The sequence below is a fragment of the Micromesistius poutassou genome (genome assembly GCF_964030765.1).
Source record: "Micromesistius poutassou genome assembly, chromosome: 15".
Taxonomy (NCBI): Eukaryota; Metazoa; Chordata; class Actinopteri; order Gadiformes; family Gadidae; genus Micromesistius; species Micromesistius poutassou.
Window position 1 is genome coordinate 8,234,650 of NC_140285.1, and position 27,936 is coordinate 8,262,585.

General features: G+C 44.6%; 3 protein-coding genes across 4 annotated transcripts; 1 reads left to right on the forward strand and 2 right to left on the reverse strand.

Annotated features, from left to right (window-relative positions):
* The first annotated feature begins 285 nt into the window (after positions 1-285).
* Positions 286-4,147, forward strand: cd40 (CD40 molecule, TNF receptor superfamily member 5). 2 transcript variants are annotated; one of them, XM_084479596.1, is made up of 9 exons: positions 286-421; positions 930-1,011; positions 1,152-1,277; positions 1,383-1,529; positions 1,648-1,741; positions 2,012-2,067; positions 2,564-2,653; positions 2,754-2,770; positions 2,914-4,147. In XM_084479596.1, exons 1-9 carry the CDS (start codon positions 314-316, stop codon positions 3,154-3,156), a joined length of 963 nt encoding a protein of 320 aa, XP_084335722.1. In that variant the 5' UTR covers positions 286-313; the 3' UTR covers positions 3,157-4,147. The 2 variants fall into 2 exon arrangements, with proteins under 2 accessions (XP_084335722.1, XP_084335723.1); XM_084479597.1 differs by having other exon boundaries at positions 2,917-4,147.
* Positions 4,148-4,583: 436 nt separating this feature from the next.
* On the reverse strand, positions 4,584-5,784 carry irx7 (iroquois homeobox 7; the record flags this gene model as incomplete). Its single annotated transcript, XM_084479219.1, has 2 exons — positions 4,584-5,381; positions 5,575-5,784. 2 exons carry the CDS (start codon positions 5,782-5,784, stop codon positions 4,584-4,586), a joined length of 1,008 nt encoding a protein of 335 aa, XP_084335345.1.
* Positions 5,785-12,369: 6,585 nt separating this feature from the next.
* LOC311359772 (uncharacterized protein) lies at positions 12,370-27,427 on the reverse strand. The gene is made up of 11 exons (XM_084479813.1): positions 27,186-27,427; positions 24,999-25,060; positions 24,346-24,657; positions 20,291-20,338; positions 19,613-19,714; positions 19,401-19,412; positions 15,731-15,817; positions 15,619-15,621; positions 14,409-14,481; positions 14,185-14,280; positions 12,370-13,837 (listed from the first exon to the last, which is right to left on the reverse strand). Exons 1-11 carry the CDS (start codon positions 27,316-27,318, stop codon positions 13,665-13,667), a joined length of 1,101 nt encoding a protein of 366 aa, XP_084335939.1. The 5' UTR covers positions 27,319-27,427; the 3' UTR covers positions 12,370-13,664.
* Positions 27,428-27,936: the final 509 nt, after the last annotated feature.

Below are 27,936 nucleotides of genomic sequence, written 5' to 3' on the forward strand. Positions count from 1 at the left end.
TCAATCTGGGGATTCCCTCCAGTGTTGGCAGTTATAGGCCTACAATGAAATGAATATGAGAATATTTTTTAACAACATGGGTTAGAATGACTGGGCTCTGAGATACAAACTGATGAAATTATTATTATAAAATGTTTAGTTTGGGATTTAAATCCTGCAAACACCTGCTATGATTCTTGTTCGAACATCCCACATTTAGAAGTTAAACATTATAATGACTTTGTGTGTATGCCATGGGTTCGATTATTTATTGAGGGGAACTACAACGTCTCCTTGCCCCGCCCCTACTGGTGTTGTCCAGTTTACTTTCTTTATGACTTCACGGACTTCACGGAACGACCTTATCCCGCATCACTATCCTGCACCATTCCGACAATCAGCACTCGATATGTCCTGGATGAAATACATTTTGTTTTTTACGGTGAGTAGCCGCATTCCACTCGACGACGCAATATTTCCCTCATGGTTGGTCATTTGAGGTAGCAGCTGTGCTATTTTAGAAACAGCATCAATCTTTTAACATGTTTTTTTTATTATTATTAATTACCTCATGTAATGAATTAAGTTAACGCATGAGATAAGCTAACGCGCAATGAATTGTTTAATTATAATTACAATTGTAGCCTATGTAGTAGCCCTAACAACGATTCCCTAGTATGAGCCTGCAGTTTTACTTTCAGTTTCGTTTCCCCGTAGATGTTCAGTTGGGAGTGTTGTTCAGAAGCCACATAGCTACATTTACGTGGTACTGTCATGAATACGTTTGACAGTTTTGTGAATTTTATGCAACGTGTATCGCATTGTAATCCTGCGCTGCAACGCAAAACCAGGCACATGAAGGCACTGCTACCTACGCCACAGCCTCCTCTAGGGGAATTCTGTGGATCTCGCCTAGCTGAGTGACGTTATGACAAAATATTTGTTTACAGGTGGCTGGTGCTGTACTCGCTTGCGATCCACAGACCCAATACCAGAATAGAGAAAGCCAGTGTTGCAAAAAATGTCCTCCAGGTAGGCTGTAAAATGTTTAGGCTAGTCTAATATCACACATTAGTGTCTGTCTGTCTGTCTGTCTGTCTGTCTGTCTGTCTCTCTCTCTCTCTCTCTCTCTCTCTCTCTCTCTCTCTCTAAAGCCCTGCTTTGTTCAATAGGAACCAGGATGTCGGACGATCACAACAATTGCCTGGATCCCCTGTGCAAGCCATGTGCTGTGGATGAGTATCAGATGGGGTACACAGTGGAAAAACAGTGTGAACTTCAACCATACTGTGACCCCAGTGAGTCTGCATCAAACTCCACTGCATGTATTCAAAATGCACCAGGGTTAATAGCTTCTACGCATAGCATCATCACCTGTCCGTTGCAATCTTTCCTTCTCACAGATAAAAACATGGTCCACGATGAACCTGTGACAACGAAGAAGCTAAGCGTGTGCAGGTGTAATGACGGGTTCCACTGCTCCACCCAGGCGTGCATTACCTGTGTGGCCCACTCCCACTGTGCAGCCGGACAGAGGGTCAGAGACCACGGTATAATGAGCTTCAGTGTCGCATATAAAAACAGAAAGAGAGACACTTTGCTGATTTGGGTTGTGGTGTGTGTCGGTTTGCTGCGATTTATTTTGATTTGGTGGTGACTTTGTTGCAGGGAACTATTCTCATGACACAGTGTGTCAAGATTGTCCACCCAACACATTTTCTACTGAGGAGCCGGCAGACAGTGAATGCGATGATTGGACAGTGTAAGTAATGCACCAAACCTATGGAGAGTGTGAGGAAGTCTTTACTAGAACTTTACCTTAACTGTAGTACTGTAACTGTAGTACCTTAGCTGTAGCACTGTTACTATAGCTCCTGTAACTAGTACATTAGCTGTAGAACCATAACTGAAGTACCTATATATATATATATATATATATATATATATATATATATATATATATATAAGGGATTATTTTTGGAGCAATTGTTTTTGTTTGAAAGCAATATGTAATGCTTTGACACTTCAACAGTTGTGAACCTGGAGCCGAAAAAACCCCTGGTACAACCACATCTGACACAATCTGTGGTGAGTACTGTATAGGTGCTCAGTTCTGCATTGCTTTTAAACTTGCGATGCCATCTAGCGTTTCGCATAATCGCTCTTTGAAATCAGTGTCTTCCTGTGTGGTTTCTGTGCATGTGATGGTGTTCCCCTAAGGTGTTAGAAAACTGTTCACACCTTCAACGGCATTTAGTCATAATGACACGCTCGTTGGTAGTTCCTCTAATGAGTGATATTTATATTCCAGTATTCCAATATGCCATATTGTAGCGAGTACATACAAACACAGGTACATCTCAGTTAAACAATGAACAACAATGACAGGAATGAGGGAAATGCATATCCTTGTAAACAATACACAGGGAGAAAAGTTGTTCTGATTTAAATATTAAACCTTGGCTGGAAAGTAATCAAAGTTGCTCCAAAGACACATTTATGTTTAAGATATTTCAGATATGATTTAATTCCAAATGGTTTGTATGTGAGGGATATGATGCTTATGCCTTTGTTCTCTTGCCAGAGCCAACGCATCGTTACTATGTCTTCTGGATAACCCCATTAATCCTCCTCATTGCCCTGTTGGTTGTATTTGCATACTGGAAGTTAAGAGGTAAATTATAATAATCTTACCATTTGAACTGCTGGATTCCTAAATTAATTTGGCTTGTCTAATGTCTTCTCAAACTTGTGTTTTTTATTTTGTGTGTTAGGTAATGGAAATAAACAGGTAAAGTAGATTTCATTTCTGTTGCCTTACAACTCTACTATTGCATCTGTGAATTATTTTAGCAGTGCAATTGGCACCACCTCACCGTTGATGTAAGTATTCAGAACAGATTTTACAGCATCAATACATGTTGTTTTCCACAGCAGCGTTTTGAAGAACTCGGCACAGATGGACCCGTGCTCATTCATGAACCGGAAGTAGCCATAACGTTACCAGAAGAGAGCGACTACCGGCTGGTCTGTCCTCAGCCACCTATGAGCACCAACGGCACCCCTCCAATGACCGAACACGGGAGAGTCTTAGCACAGGAAAGGGGGAAAAGTCCTGTAGTCCCACAGCAAGAATCCCAGGATCCCTTGTTGCTTATCAGTCCTTTTAATCACTAACTTCAACCAAGTTATTCAAGGAAAACTGCTTTAACATTAACTATCTTCTTCCAACATGCCATCACTAAGCTTAGTGCTTCAGCACTATTAACAATATCACTGAAACATTGTTATGTTGCTTCTGGAGTATTGTATCCCTGATGGGTAGGTTTTAAATGTAGTGCCTTCTATACACTTAAATTGTTAGGTCTGTGATAGACATTGTAAATATATACCTATTATAGACTAATATTGTTAAGTGTGTGATATATAATGTACATTTTGTATTTATTTTTTGTTTATCATTACGTTCTTGCAGTTGGTGTTATTATTGTTCAGATTTTAATAGGATAATATGCGACCATGTCATGACTATGTTTTTCCTTAAGGGGCTGCTAGTGATCTGCTAAATTGTTTTGGGAGTAGGCCTACCCTTGAGCGTGAGGGAATTGTTACTTGATTCACTTGAGCAACCTTTGAGCAACTCTCGCTGGATCCCGCTGCATAATAATAGCAATACAATATGTGAAGGGTAATAGTTGGTTAAAGAAAACCATACGTTCTTAGGTTTTGTATAACGAGTATTCATTAATTTAATTAATGAATGATTACAAGATGACAAATTCTCGATTAAGACAGTGGTGTCGTGTGTGTATGTGTGTACACTGTAGATTGGTTATGCTTAAATTGAGTGAAGCAGAACAAGAAAACCTGATTGATTGTTAATGAAAGTTTAAACCATGGTTTAACCATGAAATTGGTTCTTGTGAGAATGGTGCAGGAATAACCCATCCTCACATATACTATTTTCTGAATTGTCTAATTAGAAATGTCTGTATAATATTTGCTTTACTGTCTTTAATTTTTGTAACAAGTTTGTCTGATTATAAGCAGCCCGAGTCAGTAGGCCTACAGCATGTAGCCTAAATGTAGGCCTATTTATATCTGATGTCTTGTGACTGAACTGATCGAAATTTAAAAATCAACGGTACATAAAGTTAATAAAAATGGAAAAACCATAGCGATTTGTTACAGATTATTGATTTTAAATTAGCGTAATATCTTGTTTGATAATATCATCGGAGTTGGTCCGTTTGGTAGTTCTATTGTAATTTAATAGTGAGTGGTTCTTATATTCGGCCTATTCTAAATTATGTATATACACGTAGGCATAGGCTATAGGACACATACGGAACAGGACAATTGTGTTTTGTTAACATTTTATTAAAGCAAAAATAATTCTTCATTAGGACTATAAGACATTGGAGATATAATTTACAGATTGGCATTTGAAAAAATACAGCGACATATCAACATGGGATGGTTCCTCTTTGGTCCCGAAAAACACTATGAAGGGAAAAAACTACATTTCCCAACAGTGAAGTGTAAAACTTTAAAGTGCAAACAATGCGGGGGAAAGTCTCTGAATTGGCTTTCAACTACATGGGTTACAATCTCCCAGGAGTGGAATACATCTGCGGGATGTAAAACCCGTTCCTCGCGGCCCAGTCTGCCCAGAGGAGGCCCACGTCTGCCCCATGGAGCCGGTGCGTGGTGTCCACAGGCTTCTTCACTGTTTCACAAGTGGCCGTTTCTGCCAGGGACCAGATCTTAGGTTTTTGGCAGGCGACAATGTCTTTCCTCTCCAAAGGAGCGGATGTCTGCTCCGGATCACTATCACCTTTCTTCACAAGTGCGATCTCGTTGTCTTTACGCGTCGAGTCGACTTTGTGTTGAACATCTGAATTGTCGTGCAGAGAGCTCGAACTGCCGTACACGTGTTCGACCTCCTCGTTCGCGTCCTCGTCCACAGATCGGACGCCTCTCTCCTCCTGGTCCTCTAGACGACATGTCCGTAGAGGACCCTCGTCTCCATCACTATCTCCATCGTGCTCTTCGTCCTCCTCCTCCTCCTCCTCCTCGTCTGACTTTCCTTTAGAGGCCCAACTCACTCGGTTCTCCTTCTTCAGCCTTCGTCTCGCGTTGGCAAACCACGTGGACACCTGCGTGAGGCTCATCTTGGTGATGATGGCCAGCATGATCTTCTCGCCCTTGGTGGGGTAGGGGTTCTTCAGGTGCTCGTTGAGCCAGGCCTTCAGCGCGCTGGTGCTCTCCCGGGTGGCCACTTTGGCGATCCTGCTGGGGTCCTCGGTGGGCCCTGGTCGGTAGGGGGAGTAGAAGGGGCCCCCTCGGGCCAGGAGTGCGTGGTGATACGGGGAAGCTGCCTTCAGATCGAACGCAGCGTTCTGAGGGAAGAAGGAAAGTATGATAGGTTAGGACCAGAATATTTACGCATTACGCGTGTGCGTAATTGCGCACGTTGACGAAATTCCGACAAACTGACATGAATGGGAGGGAAAACCCCACTTCCCTGCACCTTTTCCATGTTTAATAATAAATAAATAATAAGATGTGGCTTATATGTTTTTATGAACTTACCATGTGAGCCATGTGTCTGTGGTGAGGGTAGGGAATGAAGTTGTATCCTTGTAGTCCCGAATATGCGAGTGGAACCCTGCCCGACATCGCTCCCAGCGAGTGGGGCGATGGCTGTAAACCTGACGGGCATCCCAAGAACGGTATCTGGTATCCAGTTGACATGTTAATGTTTCTTTCCAAAAAATTGACAAATCCAGGTTGGGCGGGCATGTTTGCGTCCCAGCGTCTCGTGTGAGTGCCAATGTAACTTCCCAGGCCGTTTATATACACATGCAGCATGTGTTGGGGGCGGGCCCAGTCCCAGGGACTCAGAGATGCGCTCAACAGAGAGTCAGCTTTCACTAAAGGCAAATCCCATCAAAGACTCTCTCCGTTGTTCCTTTTAACGTTACCGTTAAGAGGCGAAATATGTGCTTTTTTTATTATCTCAAAACAACTAACGAATATAATATTCAAACTTTTCCTACATTTTATAACTCAAAGTATGTGTAAAGAATGTTATTTTTTTGTGTCGTGCTACCTTATATATAGATAGTCCTCCAAAACCCATTTGAACTTTCTTTTCATCTACGTTTCTGTAAGTTGAGAAGTGTTTATCCTTTTTAGCCTCATTGCTAGATAGTCAATTCATGAATAGGGCTGTTGATTTGGATGTCTGGCACTTAGCCTACTGATTTAGCGGCTATGACATTACCTAAATGGAGTTAACAACATCATGTCAATCTCTCATGTCTGTGGCTCAGTAGGCTATCTGACACTTAGTATTGCACGCATATCTCTGCAGTTGCATGTCAATTGAATTACCCTCACGATTTTAGCTGTTTCAACGAAGGATAGGCTAATAAACTATGCAAAGCGCGGATATTTTTATTTTTTTGCCCCATTCATCGGCTGGATTTTTTAATGTTAATTTGATCTTTTAAGTCTAAATTTCAACACAAACCGATAGGCCAATGTATTAATTTATTCATAATTTCCTTAACGACTTAACCGGCCCCCAGCCTCCCACCCCGCCCAACCACCAGTGTCCCAAGAAATTCAAAGCAGGCCTAAAGCAAAAAATATTAAATGTCAATGCGTAGCCTATTATTCCATGCGTTTGAATGCAAAACATGTTATAAATGGATTTAACACATAAATGACCTGCCGCGGGCGAATACCTTTTTATTTGTCAACATATCAAGCGAACAACAACACACTCTCTTTCACAAGGTCGGATGGTTTTGTTTTCACTCAAACATTCCGCTTGAATAGTCCTAATTAAATATAGTTAAGTGAAACAGGTGTTGACTAATGTATATGATAATGCGTATGATAATAGTGAGATAACAGATGCTAATGTGGGGAGGTCAGGAGATTGTTAAAGATAGCCGGGGAACACTGCGGCTGTCCTGCCACCAGCCCCTTTCATGTGCTCTGATAGAGCTTGTTTATAGCGCCCGGGGCGCTGTTTCCTGCATTTAGAGCATATCGGCCAATAAGGCAATATTTCATTCTGACTAATAAAAGTTCAGATGTGGGAGTACAATTATGCAGGGCCAATATAGCTTAGATCATATATTTTTACACTTTATTTTTAAGTGCTTGTCTTGCTCATTTGCTTGCTGTCTTGCTCATTTTCGATAGTTCAATAATTTATTGTAATTTTAAAACTTTATTTCAGCAAGGGGTTGAACATTAAATGTAGGCCTACTTTATATTTGTTATTGTACTTTATTTCGGTCTCTCTTTCAATGTAACATTGGACCTTTCTTAGCCAGTAAGGCAAATATATATATATATATATATATATAATCAACAAATATATATATAATGTAGCCTATTACTATGTGACTTTTAATAATATTTACATTACATTACAACTACCAATTAATAATCATTTATACAAACCGGGATAACAGACAAAACCATAAGGTAAAGATTAAGTTAGAGAGAGAGACAGAGAGAGAGAGAGAGAGAGAGAGAGAGAATGAGTGGGAGAGAGAGTGCTTGGGTGCCAGCATACGCGGGGGGGGGGGGGGGGGGGGGGGGGGGGGGGGGGGGGGGGGTTGGGTAGAGAAGCCATTCTTGGGGGGGGGGGGTTGGGCAGGTTGAGAAAGATAAAAAATATAGGGTTAGAAAAAAAAAAGTGGCACATCACATGGGTGAAGGCGACTGGAGGAGATATTTGGGTGGGGTTCACATGGGCCTCGAGGCGAATGTGTAGCAGCGCTTCAATGGGGCCCCGGCGGAGGAGGAGGAAGCATGAGCGGCGGATTAGAGCATCAGTCCCATCTCTCCAGCGTCAACAGCTCAGGGCCTGCGGGGGCCTTTGTTGCGCTTGTGGACGTGTCTTTCTCCGGGTCTTCCTCTGTGCAAGAGCACCACACACAGCTCCACAATGCGGGGGGGGGGGGGGGGGGGGGGGCAGGGCAGGGCAGGCCAGGCAGGTTGAGCCGTGTGTGTCGTGTTTGCTCTTAGGATGTCGCTCGTTTACAGAGGAGAGGAACAGTGGACCAAATGGGAAAGATGAGAAGCCTTTTTTTCTGGTGTGTGTGTGTGTGTGTGTGTGTGTGTGTGTGTGTGTGTGTGTGTGTTGATGGGAGCGGGGGGGGGGGATGTGCGGACTGAAGGGGAGATCTCCCACACACCCCCCCCCCCCTCCTCCTCCTCCGTCCTGGCAGTGTCTTGACGATCGGGACATGTCCGAGCACCGGTCTTATCCGTGCTCTACCGACTCATCCATCATTTACATGTGACTGCCGGGCCGCTGGTCGTTAGCAACATTAACAACACGGTTATCAAACCGTCGTAAAAGGGGGCCGATCAAAAGCCCCCCCCCCCCCCCCCCCCCCTACCATCCCCCTGCTTGGGAGACATTCTTGGGAGGACAGGACAAGGGAGCTAATGAGTTGGTCGCTACAATGGGCTTTAGGTGTGACCTCAATTATAGGCCATCACCTACCTGTGAGCCGACAAAGGGGGCATGTCATTAGAATAGCTCCTGGCTAGGTGTGAAAGAGGCAACAAAAGCACAGCAGAGAATCCACAGTCTTCCAACACCTTTTACATGTTAGTTTATTTTTACTTGGCAGATACTGGTCGCTCTGTTCTGGCCATTGTTTTGCAATTGTTGCGCCTTTCCTTAGATATGCATCGAATATTTAAGCCCAACCCTTTAAAAAAAAAAAAAAAACATATTTGACCCGACTAACAACAACACAAAAGTGTTAAAGTAAATTTATGAATTGAAACTAGTGCAAGTTGAAGATTACCTTACTTTACTGTGAGCTTTAATAGTCCTGTACTACTCATGTAGTAAAACTCATTGTAGTACTTTGGTCATGTATCGAGTAAACAATACTTTAACATGCAGGTTTTGTTTGACCTCATTCAGACCCTTTTTTTCATTTACTTATACTTTACAGATACTGTATCTACCCATATACACCTATACTACCTTGTACTTTACAGATACTTGATATACCTTTATTTACCTTGTACTTTACAGGTACATTTGTACATTTGTACATTTTATTTACCTATACTTTACGTTGTACAGATACATTATAAACCTAAAAACTGTCCACTGGCAGAAGGAGCAGTTCGGTGTGTGAAAACGATCAATCCACCACAAAACTGTATCGTGATGGGTTATACAGTTAGGGTTAGCTAAACCCTACCCCTAACCCGCCCACCCAGCCCCCCCGCCCACCCCCCTGGCCAGACCTCCCATTCTCCACCTTAATGGGATTCTCCTGAGATGCGGACACAAATGGAGAAAGATGCAGAGGCAGAGCGGGGAATGTTATCAAGATCCGACTAACCAACCTGTTTACAATCTGTCCCTCCCTCCTCCTCCCCCCTTCTCCTCCTCCTCCCCCACCCCCTCCTCCTCCTCCTCCTCCTCCACCCCTTTGTCCTTTGTCACGACACTCTTATCAGGATCACTCTATCATTCTTTGAAAAGTGGTTAGCAGCGCTCAAACCGCTTGCAAATGTGAGCATGTCTTTGTTTAGAGCTCTGCCAGCGGCCCGCCTCCCCCCCACCCCTCCCCCCCTGGGTGCGTCGCGATTGATTGACGGCCCACCGCTGGGTGAGTGACAGGAGGCGTTCGTTAGCCGAGTGACGGGCCAAGGCGACAGCTGGGTCTGCTGCTGCCACTGCTGCCGTGTTGGACTCTACTTATCTATTATTTTCTTTTATTGTATGACAATATGTGAAGCACTTTGAGTCTGCCTTGTGTATGAAAAGTGCTATATAAATAAAGTTGCCTTGCCTTGCCTTGCCTACATACACCCCCTTCTCACACAAACACACACACACACAATGAAGAAACTGTGGGAGACGGCAGGGAGAGATCGAGAGCTTCTTGCAGGAGAGATTGTTCCTCTACATACAGTAGATCTTTAAGCAGGATAGAGAGATTGAGCCTCTACATGGAGCCTCACGCAAGACAGAGAGATTCGTCCTCTACATACAGTAGCGTTTCACGCAGGAGAGCTTGTTCCTCTACATATAAAGCCTTAAGCAGACAAGAGAGATTGTTCCTCCTCATACGATGGCGCTCCATGTAGGAGAGAGAGATCGCTCCTCTAGATATGGTAGAGCCTCACATAGCCTCACGTTCCTCTACATAGAGTAGAGCTTCATGCAGGAGAGAGATCGTGCCTCTACATAGAGTAGAGTTTCATGTAGGAGAGTGAGATTGTTTCTCTACAGAGTGGAGCTTCATGCAGGAGAGAGAACGTTCCGCTAGATATGGTAGAGCTTAGCACAGGAGAGAGAGAGAGATCGTTCCTCTACATAGAGTAGAGCTTCATGCAGGAGAGAGAGAACGTTCCTCTAGATATGGTAGAGCTTCACACAGGAGAGAGAGAGAGAGAGATCGTTCCTCTACATAGAGTAGAGCTTCATGCAGGAGAGATATCATTCCTCTAGATACGGTAGAGCTTCATTCAGGAGAGAGATCGTTCCTCTACATACAGTAGAGAGAGTGTTCCTCTACATACAGTAGAGCTTCATGCAGGAGAGATAGTTCCTCTACATACAGTAGAGAGATTGTTTCTCTACATACAGTAGAGCTTCATGCAGGAGAGAGATTGTTCCTCTATATACTGTAGAGCTTCATGCAGGAGAGAGATTGTTCCTCTATATACTGTAGAGCTTCATGCAGGAGAGAGATTGTTCCTCTATATACTGTAGAGCTTCATGCAGGAGAGAGATTGTTCCTCTAGATACTGCAGAGTTTCATGGAGGAGAGATAGTTCCTCCTCATACCGTGGAGCTTCAAGCAGGTCTTCTCTCTCCTCCATGTCTCAGTATGAAATAATGAGACCGATGGCTGCATGTAAACAAAGGAAACAGTTGTTCTGACACAGATGAGGACACAGTTCTGATAGAAGATAGACATCTGTACAGCAAATTGATACCATATGGAAACGAAACTAATGTTTTTGCATTAGCAAATCGACTGAATCGTTTCAATAAGAACAATTCAGCCAGCGCAATTATTCTTTCATTTATTCGGTTTTTCTCAGGAAATAATCATGTGTTGTGGATTGCATCAGCCGTTACAATCCAGCAAGGGAACTTCATGCAGGCATTATTTTCTCCCCATAGCCTCACGGAAGCAGCTAATGATGTTATTGGGCATCTGTGACATGACATCTACATTTTGGCCTATTTGTGAAACAATGGCTACAAGGAAGCCGGGGACATGGGCTCTGTGTTTGCAACTCAAAATAACAATGCAGACCGGCCACTGGTGGGAGGCTGTGGTCACATGGAAATGAGCAACCAAGCGACAATGTAGCTCCTAATCTCTTCAGAGAGAGGAATCAGTTACACAGCAGTATGCACCCCTCAATGCTTTTCATTAGAGCAGCCACTCCACCGCCCTGGCACGCACACACACACACACACACACACACACACACACACACACACACACACACACACACACACACACACACACACACACACACACACACACACACACACACACACACGCACGCGCACATCCCCAATGTGTAGCCACACACACACACTCCTCATACACATACCAGAGGTACAAGGTACCCCCCCCCCCCAGCCCAACAGAAGGGGTTGAAATAAGTGGGCCAGAGGGAGGTGTGGGGCTGGGGTGAGGAGCTAGGCCTCAAAGCATAGGATTAGAGTTAATGTGCCCTCCCTGGGTTCTAATCTCTTCAGAGGGGGACTTTGTTGGAGGGCTTGAGGGCAGTAAGATAAGTATCTATTACAGAACCCTCATCTTATCCCCGATAGCCCCCCAACCTCCTCCTTCAAAATAAACCACAAAAACACTTGCCTCTGTTCCCCTCGTCTTCTGATATCTAAGTCTCAAACACTTGTCTCTCTTCCTCTATGTCTTCTGATATCTAAGGGTAAAACACTTGTCTCTCTTCCTTTATGTCTTCTGATATCTAAGGGTAAAACACTTGTCTCTCTTCCTCTTTGTCTTCTGATATCTAAGGGTAAAACACTTGTTTCTCTTCCTCTATGTCTTCTGATATCTAAGGGTAAAACACTTGTCTCTCTTCCTCTTCTGATATTTAAGGGTAAAACTCTTGCCTCTGTGCCCCTCGGTCTTCTGATATCCAAGACCCAATAGCAAGTGCTGCCCTTTTCAACTAATCAGGTATTAAGGTCTAAAGCTGTATGGAGAGTTGGCGGGCCCATATTGACTCCATCTGTAGCCCAAACACTCAGCTGCTTGAAGTGACATCAAAGGCTTGAAAAGGATAAAATTCAAGTAAAAGAAAAAAAGAAAGAAATTGCCATTATTAGGACATTTCATTTTTATTCGGCATAATCAATTGATCATGACGTCCCTCCGTATTGTGTAAAAACAAAAAAATAATATTATTATGGTACAGCTCCTCAGATGAACACATACAGCATGTGCTCACTATTCAGTCACAAACATTCCTCTAATAATAAAATTGTCCCGTGGGACACAAAACGAAATTGCTTTTCTTCAGAAAATGCAAATGGTGCACTAAAGATTACAGGGTGAAGGCAAGGTGTTTCAATGGTTTACATCTGGTCAACCAAGGAAACTAATACATAAATACAACAAGTGCAAAAGTCTGAAGGTATCAACATGAAATACTAGCTAAACTGATAAACCGAGCGTAACGCCTGAGATGACAACACTCCTGTAACGTCAAGGTTCTAACATAGCTTTGGGATTACCTCTGGAATGTTCCTTTGGCTCAGAATCGGTTTGTGGGTGTGAAAGGGAGATTCAGATAAGCTTATAATGTGCTCTTTACCTGCTTGTCAGATTTGTTCACTTGGGACACAGAGGCTTCTGACACACAGGGAGAGACTCCCATCCCAGCCTAGCTTATTGGAAAAACTAAATAAAATATAAATGATCAAACGTTCAACAAGAACCAGTCAGACCACAGTGACGATCTTTGAGCTAGCACAAATGTGTTGATCATCGTTAGCAAGGCACTGACTTGATCAACTCCTATTTCGTTTGAAATCCTTCAAAATTAACCCTTTCTTGAGGAGTTTGCAAGCAAACTGTGTGTGTGTGTGTGTGTGTGTGTGTGTGTGTGTGTGTGTGTGTGTGTGAAACCTGTATATTAATTTATATCTTTGCATTGCAAATCAATTAAACCTCTCATTTGGCATAAATGCCATCTAAGCAAAGCACTTCATTAGTCCCTCGTTGATATTAACTCCTATGATGTAACACACTTAGATGAGGTGTTTTTGTGTGAGTTAAAGAGCGAGAGATAGAGCAAGATAGAGAGAGCAGGTGGGAGGAAGAGAGAGTCACACACCGAGAGAGAGGGCTTGAGAGAGAGAGAGAGAGAGAGAGAGAGAGAGAGAGAGGGCTTGAGAGAGGGCTTGAGAGGGAGAGGGCTTGAGAGAGGGCTTGAGAGAGAGAGAGAGAGAGAGAGAGAGAGAGAGAGAGAGAGAGACACCAAGAGAGGGAGTGAGAAGGAGAAAGAGCGAGCGCAAGAGAGAGGGAGAGAGAGTCATAGATCATGTGGCTAATTAACCATGCGTCAAGTATGTGAGCGGAGATGGGTGTTTGGAGGAGCTCTCTTTACTACAGTCTCTGGTGTGTTCATCGGGAGAACTTCCTGGGCCTGTAGGCGGGCAGCGGCGGCTGAGGGGGGGCGGACCGCTCTTCCTCTATGGGCGCCAGCTCCTCCGCAGAGCCCCACTTCTTCTTGGACAGGAAGAGAGAAGGCAGCTTCCTGTTGCGGCTCCGCTCCCTGGCCTGGGTCGCTTGGAACTCTAATGAGACAAAGAGTATGTTAGGTATTAAGGTTGCTGTGTATTAATAAAAAATAATCACAAACAAATAGCTCATTATTGGCAGGTATTAAGTTGGTCATTTATTCATTTTGTATTTTCTGTTTTGGTTTAGGATCTGTTGGTAAAAGCCTATGTTAATATGAGATCTGAAGCAAGAAGAAGCTCGCACAGAAAAAAAAAAATCTTGTGGGGGTATAAGTACCCTTCAAGGAACGAGGATACAAAGTACAATTAGCTCCAACATCCTTCACTAAATTTACTTTACTTTCACACTCACACACAGAGTAATTTAATGATGGGGCATCTAAATGGAAATCAAAGCTCACGTGTCTCGCTCTCCTCTTCGGGCTCCTCAGGATCCCGGTCCGTCAGGTACTGGCTGGCAAGATGGCCGCTGTAGTCCCTGAGGTTCTTCTTCGCCCCTGCAACCCGGAGAAGACCGGACGGATCATGTGGTCAGTCGGAGCGCTTTCTCTAAGCAACATTTTGATGATTTGTGATAAGAAACCAGTGGGAGATGAAACTCACTCCGGTTCCTCCTCCTGCTTACCGTATGTTTGGACGAGCAGCTCAACCATGTGCTGGTGGCCGTGCAGCGCCGCTATGTGTAGAGGTGTGTATCCCTGGGAGGAGTAAAGGAAAGAAAGAGAGAAAAAAGGAAGCAGGAGAAACACAGCGAGTGAGTCAAACTAAAACACATTACCCGTGTTGTATGAATTATGTTCATAAATCCAATTATATCAAAATATCCAGTGTTAAGCTTTAAAAATGACCACTTTATTATTTATTGTATACAGCTCATATTGTATCCCAATAATGTTAGAATAATGTTATAATAATATAATAATAAATAATAATAATAATAATAATAATAATAATAATAATAATAATAATAAATAAATGTCTCCGTGCCTTTTAAGTATTTATCTACCAACACATTTCTGTTTGTCATTGTGTAAATATGCGTGAGGCATGTGTGCTCTTGAGAGTTAATATTGGTTGAAAATGGCCATCACACTCAATGTCCTTTGTTTATTTATGTCAGTTGAAAAGCAACAAATGTTGTTGCACCTCAACCATAACAACTTATCGCTGCAGCTGATCCCAGTCAGTGTGGGTACCCTGCCCTGGGACACCCTACCCTGGGGGGACACGCTGCCCTGGGTCTCTTAAAAGGTTCAAACGGACTGTGATGTCTGCAGCTAAACACGCTGTACTCTGCAGAGAGTTCGGGAGACAAAACGTTGGAAAAACGCTGGAAAGGTTTAACACCTACCCCCTAGATTTTCCCATGGCCCACAGGCATCCAAGGAAAACACCGGGGAGGAAAAAAATATACAAATTAGCAAAAGGTTATGACAACACACGATAATGATACAAACATAATTGGTTGGTAATTCAGTGAAATGGGGACGTTCTAGAGCTGGGGCCCGCTGGCCCGTACAGACAGTGTTTTGGGGAAACAATTAATGTGACATAACATGATTTATTAGCCGTGTGGTAGTTTTAGGGGCGGCAACACGTGTTGGTGTAATACATTTTCACAGCTGGATCTTCACACACTCTCACACACACACACACACACACACACAGTTTAGGAACAGTAATTACATCACTTGACAACTCCCGCCCCCCTCCGACCACAGCACACAGGGGCTCTGCTTCAGCTCGGCACTATGTTCACATTTAACTACTTACGTACCGCACCACTTCCTGTCTTAAGCGCTGTTATTAAAAAAAACTAAAGGGCGCCCACTCACGTGCTGGAAGAAAAGAGAATGGAAGGAAAAGAGGGTGAGTGAGGGGCTGCGTGGGACACACACAAAAGTGAATTCCAATGTTATGTTTCTTATTATCACAGGGCTCACTCACCGATTTGGTGTTGACGTCAGCGCCGGCGTTGACCACCAGTGTGGCCATGTCCTCCTTTCCATGCTTTGCTGCCCAGTGCAAAGCCGTCTTAATGCAACAGAGAGAAAGGAGAGCTGGTGTTACCACGTTATTAGATCACGTTAATTGCCATAACCACGTTATAATCAGGTCATCGCGGGCTAATGTGTGATAACTAAACCATTCCTCATTACAAGCCAAGCTGCTCCTCACAGCGCTTCGTTAGGACCTCAAATGACATTAAAAAAAACATGGCCGACCGTATCCCTAGCCTAGCATGTTACCACGTCGCGATGCTACGGCGTCAGCCACGGTAATTGCCACAACCTCATTACCGCGCTAACAAGTTTGTGCGCGAGGCGGGCGGCGCGGGTTAGCCGTCCCTCGTTGAGCTGATTGAGGGGCAGAGAGCCAGCTGTGCACAGCAGGGAGCGCAGAGGAGGGGACGCAGTGATGGAGAGAGAGAGAGAGAGGTAGAGAGAGAGAGAGAGAGAGAGAGAGAGAGAGAAAGAGAGAGAGATGGTTTCCTGCCACCTAACAGAGCCTAATTACAAAACAACACAGCCCTGTGCCCACAGTCGGGGGTCCCAGCAGCCTGTCACGGTAGCGGAGGGGGGGGGGGAAGATTGATGATGTTGGTGTGACCCCGTGGAGACTAGACCCACCCAGAAATCACAGCACTACTGTCAACACACACACACACACCTCAGAGACACCAGCATATGTCCAAATAAACACACACACACACATACATTTAGACGCAGATTGATGCCAGCACCTAAATGACACACACACACACACACACGCACACAAACACGTATAACATCACACTTGTGTGAATACACACACAAACAAAGACATCAGAGGTCCTTCAGACCACATCAACCTGTTCACCTGCCAGGTATTTATGTATGTATGAGACTGTGGAGGTCAATGGCTCTTGCCATGTAAGGACGTTCCTACATACTCCTCCTGGCCCTCTGTACGGTCCTACATACTCCTCCCGGCCATTTCAAGACGCTCCTACAAACTCCTACGAGCCTTGTCAGGGCATTCCTAACTTCTCCTACTGGCCTTTATAAAAGCCTGCAACAGGTGAAAGCATGTTGCAGTTGAACACTTAAAAAAAAAGACAAAGGAAAGAAATGTACTCCATCAAACGGTAGAACACAGACCAACAGTAGAGGGTTATGGTCTCAGACCAACAGTAGAGGGTTATGGTCTCAGACCAGCAGTAGAGGGTTATGGTCTCAGACCAGCAGTAGAGGGTTATGGTCTCAGACCAGCAGTAGAGGGTGAGGGCCACAGACCAGCAGTAGAGGGTGAGGGCCACAGACCAGCAGTAGAGGGTTATGGTCACAGACCAGCAGTAGAGGGTTATGGTCTCAGACCAGCAGTAGAGGGTGAGGGCCACAGACCAGCAGTAGAGGGTTATGGTCACAGACCAGCAGTAGAGGGTGAGGGCCACAGACCAGCAGTAGAGGGTTATGGTCACAGACCAGCAGTAGAGGGTGAGGGCCACAGACCAGCAGTAGAGGGTTATGGCCACAGACCAGCAGTAGAGGGTTATGGCCACAGACCAGCAGTAGAGGGTTATGGTCACAGACCAGCAGTAGAGGGTTATGGTCACAGACCAGCAGTAGAGGGTTATGGTCTCAGACCAGCAGTAGAGGGTGAGGGCCACAGACCAACAGTAGCTCATATCGGATCACATGGCGTCTTAGGGAGAGTGAGGGATCCAGTGAGATACACCTCCTTCAGTGTGGGTGACAAATTGTGATCGACAGCGTCTGGTTGGAGAAGCTCCATAGCTCCGCCCCCCTCTCCCGCCTCCCGCCACAGCCCCAAGACAGATGTGCGCGGCGGCCCGTCGGCTTGACGGGCAGCCCGCCAGCTCTCCCAGTGGGTGCGGGTGATGGACGACGAGGCCAAACAGGATGTAGCGTCATCCCCCCCTTCCTGCCCCCACCAATGACTAGCAGGGTGGCTAGTCCACACCCCCACTTCAAGTAAGAGGAGCAGGGGTCTTCCCTTAGACCAGGCTGACAGACACGTCAACAGCGCAGGGACCACAAAGGTCGGAGCGTCAGACCAGGGGAGCGACAGCAACGAGTGATGGACGGATGATGTACTTACAAACTGTAGTGCACAAGAGAGAGAGGAAGTCCGTCACAGCAGGAGCCGAGGAGCCACGTCACAGGAACAACACCGGGAAGACAGGAAGAGAGAGCGGGAGGGATGGAGGACAGCATCGTGAGGCTATGAGTGATTAGTGCGAGGAAGTACAGTTGTGGTGGTTCCAATTGGAACAGGTTCCCCTTTAAAGCGTTGCCCTGTGAGTCGTAGGCAAACGCTTAAAAACTTGCATAATTGACTGTGGCTTGAGCTTTTTGGGCAATTTGATCTTAAACAGTAAACGTCTCCAATGGCTAAGCTTGTGTGTTTTAACGGGAAGCAACAAGGTCATTAACGATAGGTGAATATCTTCAGCCTCTCCCGATGGCAACACATTCCACACCTGGCACTTCAGGCCACTATCATAGCTCCTGGTACGTAAGAAACAGTAACCGGCTGACCTAACATCAGGATTTATTGACTCCTGGCTTCAAAAAGAAACACATTTGGACACCAATGACTTGTGGCCTGAGCCGCTCTCTGATGAACCCCATTCAACACCTCCTGAACAGGGAAAAGCCGAAGGGCTGAAGAAGGAACATCAAAGGGTCCCGCAAGGGTCTTAGCACCTTCCTGAGGACACGGCATGACATTGTTCTACAATTAATCCCAGCCTGCTCTATTACTTTCAGATTATCTTTAAGTGGGTGAAGTCTTTGTGGCACATTAAGACTCTGCTTAATCCCCTCCCCCCTCTCTCCCCTCCCCTCCCCCATCCCCCTGCACTTCAATGGCGGTGGCCATGCTATCTTGTCCGGGTGAGGATGGCAGAGGGGCTTAGGGCTTCTCTTAGAAGGTGGTCTGTCCTGGGCCATAGGACGGTGTGAGAACTGTGAGCCTAGGGGAGGGACAACAAACATGAGCTCAAATCTCTTAGGCGCACAGGGAGACAAATAAAAGGGATTTGGGTTGTCAGGGGGCCGCAGGAGCTAAAAAGCTATCTTTCATAATCCTTTTGATAGTGGACCTTTGAAATGCATGATCTGGATGTTTCAACACAGGCCCCTCGGAATACAATTAAAGGGGGTGGAAATCTCAATGGAATGAGCTTGTGAAGTTTATACAAGCTAAAACTGCCAGGAAAGGATTTCTTCTTTTTTTTTCGCAATCGCGTTGACAATGCGTGAAGAAGAAACCGCTCTGCCGCATGCTCCGCTCGGGAGCTACAGCGGCGGGGTCGCCCACGGCGGTGTTGTTTGTGTGAGCTTTTTTGATTTTACCCCCAGATCTCAAGGGACGGTGTGTAATCGCAGGTCTACGGGACCGACGCCGCGGGAGTCGCCCATAAACTTACCCCCTGGGGAGCAGGACCATGGAAACACGCCGCAGTCAGGAGCAACACAGCACATGAGGAGGAGGCAAATGGGATGTCAGATGGGCTGATCAACAGGTAAACACGTGCAATCAATTTTCAGAGTGACTTTTTTTATATTTAAACCTCATTAAACAACTTATCTGCAGCAGGTCAGATACTCACAGAGGTGAAGTCCTGGTGCGCCCAGCCATAATAAACAAAAAACAAAAACACCAAAGCCATTTATTAGAGGGATGGACGGCTGAAGCCTCATTACATTACATTAATTGCATTGCACAAGTCTTTTTCCATTGGCAACATGACTGTTATTTATCTGCAGACAGCCATTGAGAAGCAGAGCGTGTTCTTGGTGTGTGTGTGTGTGTGTGTGCTACCTTCTTGTTGGCCAGAGAGGGGTCCTGCTGCAGTAGCTGAGACAAATCAGGCACACGTGCACTGGCGGCTGAGTAGATCCAGTCCTTCTCTATGGGGTCCAGCTACCACACGCACACCCCCCCCCCCCCCCACGCACACACACCCACACAAACAGAGGAAAATACTTATTAGTACAGGAGAGAACGCATGTATGTATGCCTACACACACATACACACACACACATGCTCTTGTGGTTGTCCACTTCCTGTTCTGTTTTTACAGATAGCTCCAAAGCTGGTTCTATCAGTGATGTTTGGCTCAACGGAGCAGGCCTCGGCTAACGGTCACAGAGGTGGGATACGCCCCCGGCCAAAGTTTCTCATGGTTTTGTATCACAGTTTTATAGTTTTTGTTATTTTTGAAGAGTGATAGTATTTCCTTGTTTCAGTCTTACTATGACAGAGGGAGCTTAGAAAATGTGATTGATTTATAGATTTCCCCCTCCATGACATGGAAGCTAACTGAATCACCAGCACAAGAACCAAGAGCACTGGGCTGTGCCGGCTGCCCTGGGACATTCAGGGAGAGAAAGGGAGGGAAAGGAAGGGAAAGAGAGAGAAAGGGAGGGAAAGGAAGGGAAAGGGAGAGAAAGGGAGGGAAACTGAGAGAAAGGGAGAGAAAGGGAGAGAGCACTCACGGCGATGGAGGTCGGGCCCAGGCTCTCTGCGTCCTGCTCCGACTCGTACTGAACAGAACAAGGAGATCAACGGACCGCCGTGTTAAGAGTTATGAAGAGTAACCTACACAGACCTTTTCTCTTACACATGTATTTTCAAAGACACACACACACACACACACACACACACAGACTTCACTTGATTGGTTGACTTATGTGAGGGGGGAAAGCAGGTGTTTTTCTTGTTGCTTTTTTTCCTGAAGGAGCATTTTCTGAAGGAGGCCCTCGATTGCAAATTGTTCTCAGATCATACCGGGACATGATGTCAAAACACTGGGGGCTTTCATGTACTCTGCTCCAACTGTCACACATCACTGTGTGAAACAGGAACATGCTAAAAAATAGTGTTACCACATTGACACGTGTTCATTTTCCCCTACACTTTGCCGGGAACATAATATAGGCCGCAAAAGAAAATTAAAGATCACAGGACATGACAATTAGTAAAACGGCCCTCTTTCTCCCAATTTTCTTTTATATAAGCAGCAGTAAATCACTGAATCAACATAATGGTAAGATTAGATGCAGACACACATTAAAATGAGCTCAACAGGATAGTTAGTGTGAGCCGGTGAAACTTCAGTGAAAAGGACTTGGATGTCTTCAATGGGCTATCTATTTTATCACACACCTAATGCCTGAATCAAATGTTATTAATGTTAATGTTAAAATATTCCTACAATGTCTCATTAGACAAGGAATGTGGAATATTTTTGTATTTGACATATTTATAAAATAGTACCTTATGCCACATGCTTTGCACAATGAATATTTTGGATTTTATGTTTCATATAAAATAGCCTTTAGTTTAGTTTTACACATTTAGTTTATCTTTCAGGAACGTCATTGAACATTTGACATTTTATTGTACAGTGTAATGATCCTTGAAAAATAATTATAAATTTTAAATTTCAATACAATTATGTTCATCCCTTCTACCTATTTTGAACCTAAGCTATTCATTGAGCACCCTACATAGAGAGCCTGATGGTTACATTTAAAGATTAACCCCACACACTTCGTCTGATTGTGTGATTATGGCCCACATTCACATACTCACATATGTTATCTGTGTGTTGTCCGAGGCATCCACCAAAGCTCTTTTTTTTTCCTATTCTGGGCTGACTACCTATTGTTTTAATGGGTACAAATCATTATTATCTTTCTAATGAGCTCCAACATACTCCTGCTTAACATAATAACAGAGGACTTGATTTAAATGCAGATTGCCTCAACCCCATTTTGTGTCCCCCCTCCCACTTAAACAGAGCGCATTGGTTTCAAATCCAGCCAATTTACTTAGCACCATCTAGTGGTGAATGCAGGGAATTCGGATGAGTAAAAATAAATTAATCTCGGCCCGGAATTTCAGACGGTCTTTCTTTTTTGTATTTACCAGTAAAGCCGTAACTTCTTCCTGACACCTGCAGGGAATAATCTGCTGAAAATGTAGGATTAAATTAACATACATTTTTTGTTGCATTATCACAACATTAAAAATGTATTAATATACAAATAAATTATGAACAATTGAAATGAGAGTAGTCTTAAGTAGGCTATCTATATTTATTTTAGCACATGCCTAATAATATGTTTTTCTAATAAAAGACCAACTGAAAAATACATTAATTTAGACTACTTTTGAGCCCGATTTACAGAATTTGAGATTCACAGATTGTTGGTGGGTGTGTTCAAATGCACAGCCAGTTTCCACACTAAGCTTGTGTCACTCACATACAACCCAGACACTCCCTACCTCATGCTATGTGCTTGTCTTGATTGGTGCATGAAGAGATAATGTTTTCTTTAGCGTCAGTCACAACCTCTCTTTTGCACACTTAGCAACGATACTATCAGTGCGTTTACATGACACTCAAGAAAGTCAATTTATTGGCTTAGTCCAACTATGATTGGATTACTAAGATGCATGTATACACCTTAGTCGAGCTATACTCAAATCGAATTGGCTTACTCATAGTCGAGTTAAGACCCCTAGATAATGCAATTCATAGTCGAGCTAAGCGTGCATGTAGCCAATCGAATTGGCTTATGCGTTGATTTGCGTTCTGCGCATATTCGAGACCTTTTCCCGGGGCCGTGAGCCGGAAGTAGAAGGAGACGATAGTCTTGTTGTTGTTGTTGTTGTCGCCGCCGTCGGATAAGGGATAACGAGAAACGGCAATTTATTTAAAAAGGTGGCGCAGAAGATGGAGGAAGCCGGTGAATGTAGTTACCCCTATAAGAATTGTGTCCCGGCCGCGGGAGCGCGCATGGCATGCATTCATTAAAGGTGGAAGCACACGGACACTACACTTCGATTTCACCCAAGGCTGAATTAAAAGTACATGTTTTTCTAAATGTGGGTCATCAACGAGGTTGTAAAGCAGTAACTTCGGGCACATCTGTCAAAATAAATGCTTTTTTCTCCCGACGTGTTTACGATCTTTATTCATTCCTTGCGATGCAGCGGGGAATGCCGTATATGGATGGGCAGCGGAGGGGCTGCTCCGGTGGGAGAAAGATGTTTTCATCAGACAGCTGTCAACTAACTTTGGGTCGGCGATTTATTTAAAAAGCTGGCGCAGAAGATGGAGGACGCCGGTGACGTGCCAATGTAGTTACCCCCTATAAGCAGTGTATCATCATCAACGTGCATTCAGTACACACTACGCTTCGATTTAACCCAAGGCTGAATTAAAAGTCCATGTTTTTCTAAATGTTGCTCATCAACGAGGTTGTAAAATAATTACGATCTTTATTCATTCATTGCGCCGCGGCCGAACTGACGGGGGTATTCTCTGATATTATGAATCTTACAGACTGCGTCGGGTTCTCCGACTCTCTGGTACTTCCACAACAAGTAAAGACTCCTAGTCGGGTTTATCTCGCCCATGGGCAAAAGGAATTGGGGGAAATTAACTTTGGCTTTGACTCTCTGAAGTCCAGATTGAAACGCGACATGGAGGAGAAAGCGATGTTTCAGCAGACAGCTGTTAGTTCACTTCGGGTCCATATCATTTCTCCGACGCTCCATTGTTGTTCCTCTCGGTCGTATGCGGACTGCTCTGCCGGCAACATCGCTTTCTCGAATGCGTTTGTTGTTGCTGATGACGTAAAGAGGTCAACCGGTGGCTCTATTACCACTAGTTGAAATGGGCACAGCGCCACCTATCGTACCGGGGCATGACACGCTTCGGCCAATGAATCGATTTACTCACCGCCATGTATACGCGGACAATTGCAGTTGTCCAATTGAGGAGCATAATCGAGCTATGGCTTTAATCAAATTAAGCTGTGCATGTAAACGTACTGAATGTGTTAATCTTACATTAAAAAGCTGCATGTAATGATTCAGCTCATCACATGAACAATGTGAAAAGCTGTGCTGTAGGGACTACTTTAGCTGGATTATTTAACGTTCAACCCATGTCCATTGTGGATTTGGTCCATTGTGGAGTAGGAAATGTTCCCGCCTTTTATGTAAAGCCGACATCAGCCCTTGTTGTCGAGAGGTCATGAACTATCTGTTTGTACGGATCAACTTGAGGTCAAGCCCGGCTAAAATAACCCTATTCCCCGGCGGTTACATGGAGCGAGGCCAGCTCTCCACTACTGCACCACATGTCAACGGCGACACTGAAATAAACGCTGAGTCATGAATAGAGAAGAGAGCATGGCATGCTGGGTAAACCAACACAGGGGCCTTGTTTAGAAACAAAAAAACATTCACAAAGACAGTGAACGTGCGTACAGAGCAGCTCTGTAGTATTCTAGGATGCTGTTTACAACCATCACACCAAGTGCACTTTTTAGTACAAATGAAGGCAGACTGAACGCACAACATCCTTCTTTTTTGTTGAGTTGACAACAAATGAATATGGCTCTTATGACATATTGGAACCATCCAATCAATACAATCAATACAATAAAGCAATCCAACAACAGACAGTCAAACATGGATTCAAGCAGATATATATGGATTCAATGACACTTCCACGTTGATCTGTGACACGTACCTCCAGTGACGACGGCAGGTCCGCACATTCACTCGGCCCATCGGGCTCCGGGCCCCAGGGGGACGGCCCCCGACCGGACCCCCTGTCCTCACCCTCCAGGGGGGGCTGTTCTGCGGAGATCTCCTGCAGGGGCCTCTTGGCGGGAACAGGCGAGTAGGCCTCCTGGGCTGGCGCCTCCCAGCGTGCCGTGGCCGGCGTCCTGGCCGGGCTGCCCGTCCGCCCCACGCCTCCGCCTGGCGTCTCTCGGGGTCCGCCGCCCCGCTCGACCAGCATCTGTCTGTATTTCCTCCGGAGCACCAGGACGTTCTCGCCCTGCCGGAGAGAGAGAGAGAGCGTCACCACGAAGAGAACCAAAGGGGGGACGAGGAGTTGATGCCACGTGAAAGACGGGCCTTAAGGGGGTCTTTAGGAAACATCCAAACCAACATTGGGCTCATACTAGCAAACGGATGTTACTCTTTATTAGAGCCATTTTAACAGCTGTTTTATATACTGTTTGTAGCCACCTTAATAAATGTACCAAAAAAGAAAGGAAAAATATCTGTTGTTACATTTGGAAATATGCCTCAGTGGTTGAATATGATTTCAGAATTCAAAGCTTCAGAGCTCCATGTGTGTATAAAAAGAAGAGATAAACAATACTCCCTACTTACATTCTCAGATTTCACAACAGCTATTCTGTCCATGATGAGCTTGAATTCCTCCCTGTATTTAGCTAGAAGGAAAAGAAAAGTTGTTATGAAAACTCAGACCAAATGTAGGCCCATTTATCACACAGAATGTTAGACATAACATGTTAAAGTGACAGGTAAAAGGAGTCCTTGTTTTAGGCAAAAGTCTAATGTATATGGGAAAGATTGACAGATAATCACAAATCAAAGACTTGGTGGGTAACAGCTGCTCCATGCCCCGTTGATGAGCCTAAATATTTATCAACCCTGCTGTAGTAACAGCTTAAAGCCATCCCAGATGTTGATGCCACCAATCTGTGCTTCCCTGGCCTGTTTAACAAATACCACGCTGTGATGCTGTGTTTTTACATCTGGAGGCATTAGGCCTGTAGGCCAGAGGAGGTCCATTTAAACATGCAAATGAGGAACCAAAGGCAAAGAATAACAGGGGAGATGCCAGGAGTTGCATAAACTGAGAATAATGCTGCTAAAAAAATGCAGGGAGGAAAGAAAGGGTATTTTTTACCATAATAGGCAGAAAACAGAGAAATTCCATCATGGCATCTCAAAGGCATACTCAAAGTCTCTCTAGAAAGTTGGCTACTCTCTCCGATGGAAATCAAATACACAAATATGTTTGGTTTACTGATAGACCACTGTCTCCTCAGGGGATGAGGGAATATAAAGACTATAGTCTTCAATAATATATGAAGGACTACTGTCATTAATATGTATGATTACATTACGCTGTAATGCATGTATAAAGACTACACTAGCCTTTAACACCTGTATAAAGACTACTTTAGTGCATACCAACACTACAGCCCACCAGCCTTTGTAAGCCTAGTATGCATGTATTCAGTCTTTAATACATGAAGCCACAACGATGCTGGTCCTGAATGGCTCAAACACGTGAAGGAGTGGTCTGAGCAGATAGGTGGGCCACATGGGGTACACATTCCAGGACCATTGAAGTGTTTCCGTTCCCCCCCCTCCCACCCCCACCCCACGGTGAGTGGAAAGAACGTTCGTAGTGGGACGGTTCCACAGTCAACATTCTCAGTCCCAAACAACAGGAAATCCACAGGAAGTAGGCACTCGTGTCTATCTCAACAACAGGATTCCTGGCTCACTCAGCTCCAGTGTGAGTATCACTGTAGAACAACTGATTACTGATTAGCGAGGAGAATAAGAAAAACATCAGTTCAATCAATGCCCCCTGACCTCTCTAACACACACACACACAAGAAGACTTTTGTGTGTGTGTGTGTGTGTGTGTGTGTGTGTGTGTGTGTGTGTGTGTGTGTGTGTGTGTGTGTGTGTGTGTGTGTGTGTGTGTGTGGCTACGGTTTGTATTTTAAGGAGGAAAGCATGTCTTATGGGTTGAAGGTTGGCAGCTCATGGCTGTGACAGACTTTGGGCATGGAAGAAGCATTTATGTAATTGAACAGCCGTGTCAGATGGCACACTCTGTGAAAGCAGCTTTCTAAACCTCTGTCAACAACTGCAGTGCTGAGCAAGCATCTGGGGATTAGAAACTAACAACTGCAATAAAGGTCACTTTAGAAAATTATTTGGGAGGAGGTTTTAATGTGGTAGCCTACTGTCGTTAGGACTGTGTAGCCCTTTAACCATACATTTATTCGTCCATCATTACGAGAGATGGGGTTTGAAAGAATCCAGTAATGCAATTCGTGTTTATAGGCAATATGAATCAAACACGGGCATTGGATGAAACAGGATCTGGATATGAACAGGATCTGAAAATAGCCAGGATCTGCAGATAGCCATGATAGTGAAGAGGTTGTGCAGCTGCAGTGACTCCATGTAAAGTGCCACTGAGCCCCGACCGTCCACACAGAGGAAATGACTGCTGCTGCTGGAACACTTTTCCCTCCTTTTAATGAAAACCAGATGCGGGTGCTTTTTTCAAGAACAATGAAAGACTGAACCTCGCTGAATAGCATTTTTCTATATGTTTTTCAACGTGCAAAACACGAGTGTGAGGACGTCCACCCATAACCCAGTGAGCTATAAAAATAACAGTTATCCGTCAGTGGGGGACGGGTGACGTCACCCATCGCCTGCGACCAGTTAACTTCATGTCGACATTTTGCGGGATGAATGTAATAAATCGATGAAGTTAGACTGTATTTATTTGCTACTTACCACGTAATTGTAAATCAGTATGACCGATATAAGGCTTATATGTCTTCAATAGATCAGCATTTTTGACTTTGCCTGAATCGCCGCCGGTTGAGTAGAAATAATCCAACAACGACTCTTCTGTCACATCGCCCATCTTAGCGTGATGGTTACAAGGTTTACAACCGCTAAAATAACGTGTATTAGTCGTTTACTCAAGACATAACGCCCACCCTAGGCTAATTTTGGAGGAAAACCCCGTTGTATATGTCCAGCTTTACTCCACCCATGTACTGTAGCAGAAGGACCCCCGCTGGTTCCCTTAACCCTTTCGTCTCCGGTGGGAGACACCGCCTCCTCACTCTCAGATCACACTCAATTGTTGAACACATTGAATTAACTGATCAACTCATATTCATGGTGAATGGAGATAACAAGACATCGCCGACAAGAAATGCCTATTTTATCGTATATTTGGTTAAGTGTAGCAGTAGGCTATACTGTTAATAAGTGACCAGAATAATCGACAGGACTCCTAAACCTCTGGATAAAACCAGAGGGCTGCCTGCTTTGTCACAGGCTGCCTCCATCGCCCACTGTCAGATGAATTGTGTCAAAGGGTTGTGAATATTAAATGTGTTCGAATTACATTTTAATCCCTCTACATTGCATTAGCAGATAGGCCATAACCTCTCTCCGGATGAACGCCCCTTTCCATTTAATTAAGATGTCTGCAGGTAATTTCAATTGATGTTTTCCCTAGCCCTAAAAAAAC